The following is an 11,889-nucleotide window of genomic DNA, read 5'->3' on the forward strand; positions in this document are numbered from 1 at the left end:
TATGGAAATGTATCCATGAAAAATCGCCTCTCTGGAAATGTTGGGCAGAGCCAAAGCCAAACCATGAAACAGATTTTGTCAACAAAATCAAGGTTCCTGAGACTGGTTCCTTTGCCTCTGAGCAATGAACTGGGCCAAGGGAATCACATCCCCACCAATGGTCACACATGCCAAGCCAGTTCCTCTGCTGTTACAGGCCTAGAGTGGGAGACATGCACAGATCTTCCCCTTTGGGGCCCCTGGCAGACAAGTAGCCAGGGCCTTCAGGATAGGAAGAAATCTGGGGTTGGGTCCGTCTCAGCCAGTAACACCTGTGCTACGTGCTTCTCTACCCAGCCTCAGTTTCCTCAGACGTGGGACACGAATTCCTGTACTGCCTGCATCCTGGGAAGCCACCAGGACATCCCAGCTGGGAGGGACTTTGGAAACTGAAGGACAGGAGCAGCGACGCCTGTTTCTGACTGTCCCAGAGGTTCGAAACCTGTGAATTCCACGGACTGAATGACAAGAGGCCGGCCTGGAGCCCTGGGCGTTCCAGAGGGGCCACACCGCAGTCTCTTCTGTGACCTTTTCCAGGGAGAGATACCTGTTGTTTGAATTTCCTGGTGTCCTTGAATGCAGGGCGGCCCCAAGCTTGCATGTGGCCCTTGGAAGAAAAACCCCTAACTGGGTGGTCTGAGCCGGGCCACCACGTGGCCCCCAGAGGCTGTGCTGAGGGCCCTCTCTTGCCTCTGCCCGCACCATGGGACTGCCAGACCCTGGGACAACGTCTTGGGCTTGAAAACAGGGAGAGTGAGGCCAGGGGCCTAGAGGGACTCACTCAAAGTCCCAAGTTGGCTCCTGAGCCCCTGTCCCGGACCAGGCTGGGGCTGGGTCCTAGGTCCCAGAGTGGAGTCTGGCCCTGGCCGCCCCCCCCGGGGGCCCCCAAAGCCCCAACCCCAACCACACATTCAGCCAGGGGCTCAACTGAGGAGGGACCACGCCACCCCTCCTTTGGGGAAGCCAGGACGCAGGGTGCCCTCACCCGAGTCACATCCCCTCTCCTCGTCCTCTGTCCCTTTCCCCACACGGCCACTCCCCACCCCAGCCAGTCTCTGCCCAGCCTCTGCCTGGCCTGGCTCCTGCCTCCCGTCTCCACACCCAGCTCCACACACCTTCCTAAAGCAGGCCACGCACTGACCGACCGGGTCACCCCCTTGCTTGGTCCTGACACTCACTCCCAGCTACTCCTAGGAGCCCTCCGGAGCATGGGGAACCCCCTCCCACACACACAGTCTCAGAGACGGCTGTCCCCCGTCGCTGCCGTCGGTTCCCCGCCCCGGAAAGAAAAGACCCAGCCTGGATGGCAGGCTGGGCTCCCACTCTCGCCTCCTGGACATCCGTGGTGTGCCTTCACGCGGGCCAGCCCGGGGGTGTGGCGAGGACGGCTCTGCCCGCCCACCTCGGCCCTGGACGGAGCCCGGACCGTCCCAGCCCTCCCCCACGTGGGCTGTGTGCTTCGGGACTCTGTCCCCTGCAGCGGTTCTGAACCTCGCGTCCTGCTGCAGCCATTGCCTCAGTACGGTTCCCAGGGAGCCAGCCGCAGACGTGGGGGTTGCCCTTCCATATAAAAATCTTTAATAAAAATAGCTCTCTTCAGAACCTGTCATAAAACGGAAGTACCAAACTGAAAGTCCTGCCACCTGGGCAGGAGGGAATGAGGCAGGCTGGGCAGGCCACAGAGAACTGCGAGCAGTAGCCGACCCAAAAGGAACAGCTCTAGCTGTTGGCTGACACATGGGACTGTGGGCCGAGTTGACACAGTCTCATTTTTCAAGAGGAGGTAGCAGTATATCTTTTTAACGGTAGTCATAAATTGACCTCCCCCCCCCCGCGAGTGACAGGAGAAAGCTAAATAAAACGCAAGCACCCAGCTAGCAGCCTGTTTTACACACTCAAGATAAAAATAAGTGGGTTCCTACAAAAGCAAAACATGTGTACAAAAGTGACAGCTGAAGCGCACAGCCTGCCAGGGAGGGACAGGGGCCAGGGTAAGAGAAGGTGGGAGAAGGAGCCCCAGGACTCACAGCGCCAGCCTGCCCGTCTGCAGTCCCAGGACAGCAGAGCCCTGTGGCAAGGGCCAGCGGGGGATGATGGTCCCCTGACAGATCTCCAGACCCTGCACAGGTCCCGGCTCAGCCCTAATACCCCAGAAGTCTTTTGGCCTCTTCACTCTGGGCCTGCAGGGTCTCACTGGCGTACTTCTGGAGGAGTTCCATCTTCTTCCTTCGCACAAGGGCCTCCTCGATCTGTGGACAGCGAGAGTGAAGAGCTCATGTTGGACTCCTCCACAAGCCCTCCGTGCCCTGCTGGAGCTCAGCCAGGAGGGAGATCCCCAGACAGAGGCCATCGAGGAGCCAAACCCCAGAGCCAGCTCCCACTGGAAGCGGAGGAACAACCCTGTTTGTCAGTATCCCCTAAAGTGGACGGGACCCAGCCCCCCGCTGCATGCTGCACCTTACCTACCAGAAGCATAGCGACCAGTGCCAAGTGGTCAGAGTCAGAGCTGCCCTAACGGATAGGAAGGGCGAAGAAAACCCACGAACGCACTCTGTGCAGGCTCCTTTTCCCCGAGTCCCCTGGCACTGGGGAAGCCCCACCTGCAAGGGGAGCAGCTCTCAGCCTCTGTCCTACCTCTTGCTGTGATGGCACTGGGACATGGGCGATGAACTTCTGCTGCCCGTCTTCACCTCCTTTCTCCTGGCTGCCTTCCTCGTCAGACTACAAAACAGAGAACCACCAAAAGGCAGTGAGCCAGAGCCCGTTACACACATGTTGGAACCGCTACAAAACGCACAATTCGGCAGCTATTTAAGAGGAAAAAAACAGGGGTGCCTAGGTGGCTTGGTCAGTTAAGCATCCAACCTGATTTTGGCTCAGGTAATGATCTCTCTGTTTGTAGGATCTAGCCTCACTCGAGCTCCTTGCTGACAGCAATGGAACCTGCTTGGGATTCTCTCTCTCTGCTCCTCCCCTGGTCTCTCTTGTGTATGCGAGATAATAAATAAGTAACTAACTAACTAACTAAATAAAGTCTCTCTCACAAAATAAACTTAAAAAATAAATGCCAGGTGTGCCTGGGTGGCTCTGTTGGTGGAGCGTCCGACTTCAGCTCAGGTCATGATCTCAGCTTGTGAGTTTGAGCCCCGTGTCGGGCTCTGTGCTGACAGCTCAGAGCCTGGAGCCTGCTTCGGAGTCTGTGTCTCGCTCTCTCTCTGCCCCTCCCCTGCTCATGCTCTCTCTCTCTCTGTCTCAAAAATACATAAAACATTAAAATAAACAAATAAAAATAAAAAAATAAAAAATAAAAGGAAAAAAACAAAAGGAATGGGGACGTTCAGTGCTCACACAGAAAGACATGGAGACACCCACTAACTATTTAAAAAAGCCACAAAACACTGTGCAAATGATGCTACCTTTTGAATGAGGAAAGAGAATTAGAAGAGAATCTAGTGACAGCCGTGAGAACCGAGTGCATCTTTGCACCCAGAGAACTAGGGAATCTTTGTTGGTCTTTACACATTCTTTGGTTTTTGAACCTTGTGAATGTTATCTAGTTCTTTAATTAAAATTTAAAAAATTTAATTACCAAATGTACCCAATATGGAAAATGTACCAAATATAGAAAAAAGATCAATTCAGGTCTGCCCACGAGTCAAAAGAGATTGCCAATAACTTCAGGAAATAATGTGGCCTTGGAAATCTGAGGAGAGAGGGCTCCCGTGAGGTGGTGGGGTCCGCTGTTTGCCAGTGTCGGTGCCAGACGCCCTGCACCAGCCTCTGCCCACACCCGCTGACTACTACCTAGCAATACAGAGGAATGAACTCTTGGATTCAACACCTCGGATGGAGCTCAAGGGCACTGTGTTGAGTATAAAGACCATCCTCAAAGGTGGCATACGGTACGCTTCCATTTGTGAAACACCCTCAAAAGGACAGAATTATAGAGACAGGGAACCGACTGGAGTTGGCCACGGGATGGGGGAAGGAAGGAGGCCTGTCAGGGTGCAACACGCGAAGGGAACGGCTCTGTATCTTGACCAAAATGGTGGTTGTACAAATCCACACGTGTGATAAAAGACACACAATGCTATACACTCATTACGCCATCTCTGTTTCCTAGTGTTGACACTGTCCTGTAACTCTGGAAGATGTAACCGTTGGGGCAAACTGGGTGAAGGATATACAGGACCTTCTGTACCACCTTTACAACTTCCTGTAAATTATTTCAAAACTACAAGGAAAAAAACCCACCTTTGGTGGCTCTCCATCGCTCTTCGGATGAAGGCAAACCCTTCTCACCATGGAGCAGGGGCGTCGGCCTGTTCTGCCTTGCCTCCACCCCAGCAGCCCCTTACTGTGCTCCAGCCACACCGGCCCATCCTCTGTCCCTCACACTCCCATGGTGTCTTTCAGTACATATGTTTCCCCTGTTGCTGGAACACTCTTCCCTCACTGCCTCTCCCTTGGTTATTAACTTGTCCTGATCTTCCAGACCTCGGCTGAGGGGTCAGCTCCCAGGGAGAGCCTTCATGGGCTCTCCCTGCACCACATCACTATCGCAGACCGCTGTCACAGCCACTGGTTCCCACTGTCTCTGCTCACCGGACTGTCTCCCCACTGACTCTAAGCTACAAGCAGAGCTTGTCTCCTGCTGTGCCCCTGGCACAGGCCTGGTTCACAGTAGCCACTAATTAAACAAACACCCGCTGAAAGAGCAAATGAATTATTTGCAGCTGAAGAAGACCTTCCTAGGGCTTCAAATGTTTCACTGTCCCCACTGCTGAGCAGCCAGACCTGCATATGAGCCTAACCTCAGGTCCGCCGTACCCTGTGTGATAATGACCAAGTCACTAAACTTCTCCGAGCCTGCTTCCTTGCCACCGATGTCACGGCAAGTTCCTCACCCGGGACCTGACCTATCGCCCACGCACGGGTAATTCCCCTCCCCTTCTCAGTCCAGCAAATCCATTTCATCCCTTCTCGATGTGTCCAGGGAGCAAGGGCTGCATGGCAGGCTCTTCAGAAGAGTCCAGAGCTAGCAGGCTCTGCCTGAGAGGCAGGATCATAGCTCCACCCTCAACCACCACCCTCTGAATAAGGCCCTCTCTGCTCTGGGCTGGTTTCTATCTCTAAAATGGGGTTGTTAAGACTAAACAAGACCTTTTGGCACTGCCACTTAAAAGGAAATGATGAGGGGCCCCTGGGTGGCTCAGTCAGTGTCCAACTTCAGCTCAGGTCGTGATTTCACGGTTCATGAGTTCGACCCTACATCGGGTTCTCTGCTGTCAGCAAAGAGCCTGCTTCAGATCCTTTGTCCCTCTCTCTCTCTGCCCCTCCCCGGCCCGCGTGCTTTCTCTCAAAAATAAACAAACATTTCAAAAAAAACTTTTAATAAAAACATCAAAAAAGAAAAATAAATGCTGAGGCCTACCCTGCTGACACCTTGATATTAGACTTCTAGCCTCTAGAACTCTGAGGCTAGAAACATCCATTTCTGGTGTTTAAGCCGCCCAATCTGTGGTACCTTGTAATGTATAAGCAATTAATACAATAGATACATAATTAAACCTGAAAACGTGGTAATAATAAAGAAGCGAATAAATAAATAAAAAGAAACGATGGGGACACGGGCTAGAACTCATGGCATCAAATGTGTTTATAAGTCCGACAGCAGTGTATTCAGAAGGGCCTATCTCTACAAAGCAGGTAAGTAATGCTGGGTATAAAGTACAGTTTACCAAGTACTCTAACAGCCATTCCCTTCTAGAACTCTCCCTGGGATGCTGAGTCCTCACATCCATCTTCCAGCTGAGGAAGCTGAATTCTCAGGGCTGGGCTTTGGCCCCGACCCCCCGCCAATGGGCTGAGGCTTCCTACCATCCCACCCATTCTCCCAAGGCCCAGCCTTCGTGGCTCAGAGCAGAGGCAGTGAGGACCGGGGCCCCCCACTGCCCACAGTACCTCTTCCTCGGTGACAGCATAGATGTTGATCTCTTCCTCCTCTTCCTCCTCCTCCTCCTTTTCTCCTCTTGCCAGCCGGGCCTCTCTCTCAGCTTTCCACTTTTCCACCAATCCGGCCCTGACTGGAGAAACAGGAGAGCAGGTGCTGCTTAGTCAGGCCTCTAATCAGCTTTATGTGCAATGCAGGGTGAGGCCCACATGTCCCCTCGGAAGAGGGGAATCCTCCATTCTGCCCTGGCAGGCAGGAGTGGAGTGTGAGAGGTAGTCTGGTCACACCACAGCTCTAGCTCCCAGTTACAACAAGGCAGCCTGCCAGGGGACAACCCCAGATCATCCCCAGTTCAACGACCTAAGTGACTTCCTGACATGCTTACATGAAAGAGGAGACACAGTGGTACAGCATGCCGGAAGAGGGCTCAGACTCCTGACCACCTGCCCCCAAAGCCCTAGCTGACACACCAGGGGTCTCAGCACTAACTTCTTCCTCATAGGGCTGTCATGAGGCTTCAGGACAATGTCCATAAAATGTTCAGCACAAGGCTTGGCATGGAAGAAGCACTCAGAAAGAGACACCCACCTTGCTCTACAATGATAACCTATTAGCTGTGCTTAAAGCATATCTGAAAGCTACTTAAATGGGCACCACTTCCCGATTTCAAGAAAACCAACGTGGGAAGGAATCTAGACGATGCATTCTGGGTGGATAGGGGGCAGGTCAGATGTCACTCTTGGGCTTCCCCAACCTGCTGCTTCTGGCCCAATACAGCCCTGACTGCATCATAGATACCGAGCAGACCATTTCCTCAGAAGACCATCAGCAATAAAACCAACCCACTTCTGGTGTAAAGGACATTTTCAAAGGACAGAACAGAAACCAGATGCCATCTATAATGAAACGAAATGCTCGGAGACCTACATTTCTTTTCATATTCCTGTTCCAAAGGCACGATGACACCATCATCTTCATCAAGGTAACCGTAGTATTCAAAATCGATTGCTTTCATGAGCTCAGCGCGTGTCTTTCTTGGAGGGGGAAGAGCTGAAAGAAACAGCACCAGCTCAGCTAAATATCCCACCACAGTCACACCCAAGCCTTCATCCTGGACAATGTTATGTGGCCGTGGAGTGTGCATGCTCAAGAAAATACCATGATGTAGGCACCTCTCTGTACTAGCCAGAGATTTACATTAAGTGGTACAACCCTTTTTAAAACTTTAACCCAATTAGTCTATTTAGAAAAAATTTATACTAATTAAAAACACAAAAACAAAAGCTAGCAAAGCCTAATGGACAGAGATATACATTATTCACAGGGTCGTGAAAGCCTGGAATAACCTAAGGCTCTATGTAAGCTGTAGGATGTGTGTAAAATGGGGTATCTGATGACCCCTGTACTGCTCTTACACAAGATGCTTTGATAATATAGGAAATGTCATGTTAAATGAAAAAAACAGGATAGGAAAATGTAAGTATATAGATAAGACAAAAGAAACTATAAAAAAACAAAAAAGATAAATGAGAAAGTCCTAAAGAAAATATTTTCAGGGGCACCTGGGTGGCTCAGTTGGTTGAGCGACCAACTTCAGCTCAGGTCATGATCTCACGGTTTGTGAGTTCGAGCCCTGCGTCAGGCTCTGTGCTGACAGCTCAGTGCCTGGAGCCTGTTTCGGATTCTGTGTCTCCCTCTCTCTGCCCCTCCCCTGTTCATGCTCTGTCTCTCTCTGTCTCAGAAATAAACAAACATTAAAAAAAATTTAAAACAAAATTTTTTTTCAGACTAAGGGTTACTATTCAGGATATCTAAGTAATTCTTAAAATCAAAAGGGAGGGCATCTGGCTGGCTCAGTCAGTAGAGTATGCAACTTTTGATCTCAGGGTTGTGAGTTTGAACCCCATACTAGGTGTAGAGATTACTTAAAAATAAAAAATCTTAAAAAAAAAAAATCAAAAGGGAAATGGCAACCCAACAGATAGGTGAAAGAGTAAAAGCTGATCATTTCAGCAGAAAAAGCTCACATGTATAAAAATTTCATTTAGCATGATGCCTGGGTGGCTCAGTCCTGACCTCTGATTTTGGCTCAGGTCACGATCTCACCATTCACTGCTCCACTACTCTTGGTCCCTGACCCGTGACCATGCTGGCTGCACCCAGGACCAGGTTCAGGGCTAAAACCCCTCTGGCTCAGAACGCTGCGTTCCTCCCAGTCAAAGGGAGTGGTTTAAGGGTAGAACTATGATCTGGTCAAAGCCAACCAGATTCAATTCTGGGGGTTTTGCTTAAACTGCTTGGGAGAAAAAAAAATCTCTTGCTGAAGAGGACAAAATGTAAGTTGGTGATAAACCACTTGCTGCCACAAGCAGAGAACTAAACAGAGAAAAAAGTTCACGCAGTGGAAGTCAAAACTGCAACATGGAGGAAATGTGGCCTGGAATCAGCCATTCCTGAAAGCAAACCACCGTGGGCTTCTCAGTTATGTGAGCCAATAAATTCACTCTCCTGCCTAAACTGAATTGGGGTTAAGCCAAGTGTCACTCACACTGATGAAATTCAGCTTATGAAATAAGCACGTAAGTGCATTAAAAAAGACCTGGAAGGGAACGTAACAAACAGATAATAATGATTACCAGTTATCCAGGGGCACGGGGGAGGGGGGTGGTACCCAGGGGAGAGTACTTTTGAATATACTCATGAAGACTGACTTATATACCTTCTCATTTAAAAAAAAAAATCTACAACTGGAATAAATAATAAATTTAGAAAAATCATTTTTCTAAAAATAATGACCTCAATATAGGTGCCCCCCCAACATATGAATTTTTTCTTCTTAAATTATCAGCTTTGATTCTTTGACCAATCTGTTGGGTTGTCATTTCCCTTTAAAAACTAGATGGAAATATGTCCCAATAGGTCAACAATTGTCATCTACAGATGGGAAAATATGGGCAGTTGTTTTTCTGATTTTCTGTATTTTACCACTTCTCTGTAATAAAACTATATTATTTTCACAATGAACAGCATGATACTTACACTTTGAATTATTTTTTAAAGTTTTTTTAAGATTTTTTTTTTTTTTTTTTTTACAATTTTATATTTAAGTAACCTCTACACCCAACGTGGAGTTCAAACTCACAACCTCAAGATCAAGAGTCACATGCTCCACCGACTGAGCCAGCCAGGTAACCCTTGAATTAATTTTAAGTGGTGTTAATAACGCATGCAAAACCAGTTTGGGCATAATTAATTTAAAATTAAGCAGGGCTTGGGGCACTGAGGTGGTTCAGTCGGTTAAGTGTCTGATTTCAGCTCAAGTCATAATCTCACGGTCTGTGGGTTCCAGCCCCGCATTGGGCTCTCTACTGTTAGCACAGAGCCTGCTTTGGATCCTCTGCACCCTCCTCTCTCTGCCCTTCCCCTGCCGGTTCTCTATCTCTCAAAATAAATAAACAAACTTAAAAAAAAAAACAAAAAAAACAGGGCTGAATACAGATAGAATTATAAATATATTTTTAACATTTATTTATTTTTGAGAGAAAGAGACAGAGCACAAGTGGGGGAGGGGCAGAGAGATTAGGGAGACACAGAATCTGAAGCAGGCTCCAGGCTCTGGGCTGTCAGCATAGAGCCCAACTTGGGGCTCGAACTCACAAACCATAAGATCATGACCAGAGCAGAAGTCGGATGCTTAACCGACTGAGCCACCCAGGCGCCCCTAGAGTTATATATTTTTTTTTCTAAATTTTTTTTAATGTTTATTTATTTTTGAGACAGAGAGAAACAGAGCATGAGTTGGGGGAGGAACAGAGCGAGAGGGAGACACAGAATCTGAGGCTGGTTCTAGGCTGTCAGCACAGAGCCTGACACAGGGCTCGAACCCACCAACCGTGAGATCATGACCTGAGCCGAAGTCGGACATTCAAACCGACTGGGCCACCAGGCGCCCCTAGAATTATATTTTTAAAAGAAAAACTGACTGGAAGGAAATAGAGAAGAACACCAACAGTGGTGAGAATATTGCTGTCATTCTTCTCTGCTATTCACATTTTTTTCTATAATATTTAGACTACTTTCTTAAAAGGCAAAATTAAAATCCACAAACACCCCAGGCTAGTGGTTTCCAATTGCATTTTGGAAGGCCAAGGTTTGGCTGAAGCTCCCCACGGCCACGGAGGGAAAAGGCAGGACAGGTGAGGGGACCAGCCCTGAATTCGCATAGACCAGTTCCCCATTACTCCATTTATACCTACTGGGGTTCGGTCCAAGCTTTTGTTCTTTGGCTAGGGTTTTTTCAGCTAACAAGTAACTGAAACATGAGCCCATTTCAATGAACATCAGAGCCTGCCCTGATAGTTCGAGGAAACTTCAAATCGGAAACTTGTCATTCAGACTGAGAGACTGGCATGTGAGAATTTGGCGCCAGTCAATTCTGGATTCGCTCCCAACCCCGACTGCATGCCTTGGGTCGGTGACTTCAACTCCTGGTATTTAAAGTTTCTCATTTAAAATGGGGGAACAGTAATTCTGACACTACTACTGTGCAGCTGAGAAACAATGCAGGAGGAGCACCTAGCATACAGATCTGTTAGGATGACTACCAACAATTAGAGGCTAAGACCTTCACAAACATTAGCAGTCACTTACGTTCTTTTTCAAATAGCTCTCTAACACCAGGCAAATCTTTGGCTGCTCCAAAGTACTTGTAACCTCGATTTCCGGGGACTTCTTTCCCTTCATGATCCAGCATTTTAGGGCCAACTTTCTTATTGGGAAGGAAAAAGAGAAAATGAATCTGATCCTTTAACCCACTATTTCCATGTTTGCAAATATATTTTAAGATAATAACACTAATTGTGGGAAAATACTGATGTACACGGAAAAACATTTGGGCACTTTTTTTTGTAAATTAAAATCAACCTAAATACCTAACAGTAAGAGGATGATTTATGTAAATTATAGCACTGTCATGGATGGAATATATTCTATAACTTAAAGATAATGATTCTTATGAAACTCCTATACTGCCTTGGGAAAACACTTATAACATGAGGTAAGTGACAAAAGCTCACAACAGAACTGCAAACAACCTAAATGACGAGCAGTAGAAGACAAATGAGATACAACCTGAAAACGGAATTCTACCCATTAAAAATGATGATGTCAACAACTACATGTAGTATGGTGACCCTGAGCCAGGTCTATAGGACTATAAAAGGATATTGTTGGGAAAATCTATGAAACAGTCAAGTACTTTACATAAAATGACTGTACCAAAGTGTCTTACACTTGATAATTCTACCACGGTTATGTAAGAGAACATTCTTCCTCTTGGAAAATACACACAGGGGTGCCTCGGTGGCTCAGTCAGTCGAGCGTTCAACTCTTGATTTCAGCTCAAGTCATGATTGCAGGGTCATGGGATAAAGCCCCATGATGGGCTCTGCATGGAGCATGGATCCTGCTTGAGATTCTCTCTCTCTCTCTCTCTCTCTCTCTCTCTCTGTCTCTCTCTCACCCTCTGCCCCTCTCCCCCATTTGCATTCTCTCTCTCTAATAAGAAAATAACAAAAATAAGAAAGAGAGAAAATATACACAAGAGATACTAAGTATTAAGGGATAAAGAAGCATAATGTATTAAGGTACACACAGAAAATGACAAAGTAAATACAGGAAAAAAGCCAAAATCTGGTAAATGTGTATGAAGGGTATATAAGAATTCTCTGTACTAATTTTGCAACTTTCTCAAAAATTTGCTTTTTTTTTTTTTTTAATGTTTATTTGTTTTTGAGAGAGAGAGAGAGAGAGAGCGAGTAGGAAAGGGGCAGAGAAGGTGAGACAGAGAATCCCAACGCGGGGCTTGAAACACAAATCGCGAGATCATGACCTGAGCC

General features: G+C 47.7%; 1 protein-coding gene across 1 annotated transcript in view; it reads right to left on the reverse strand.

Moving 5' to 3' along the window:
- Positions 1 to 1,757: 1,757 nt before the first annotated feature.
- Positions 1,758 to 11,889, reverse strand: part of ISY1 (ISY1 splicing factor homolog) — a 25,521-nt gene continuing 15,389 nt past the window's right edge. The window contains exons 7-11 of the mRNA XM_049641095.1: positions 10,643 to 10,760; positions 6,920 to 7,042; positions 6,004 to 6,125; positions 2,674 to 2,760; positions 1,758 to 2,288 (exon numbers count right to left, since the gene is read on the reverse strand). Of these exons, the coding sequence (XP_049497052.1) occupies positions 2,181 to 2,288; positions 2,674 to 2,760; positions 6,004 to 6,125; positions 6,920 to 7,042; positions 10,643 to 10,760 (558 nt within the window). The 3' untranslated portion in view covers positions 1,758 to 2,180. The remainder of the gene's footprint in view (positions 2,289 to 2,673; positions 2,761 to 6,003; positions 6,126 to 6,919; positions 7,043 to 10,642; positions 10,761 to 11,889) is intronic.

Source organism: Panthera uncia, chromosome A2 (assembly GCF_023721935.1).
Source record: "Panthera uncia isolate 11264 chromosome A2, Puncia_PCG_1.0, whole genome shotgun sequence".
In the NCBI taxonomy this organism is placed as follows: Eukaryota; Metazoa; Chordata; class Mammalia; order Carnivora; family Felidae; genus Panthera; species Panthera uncia.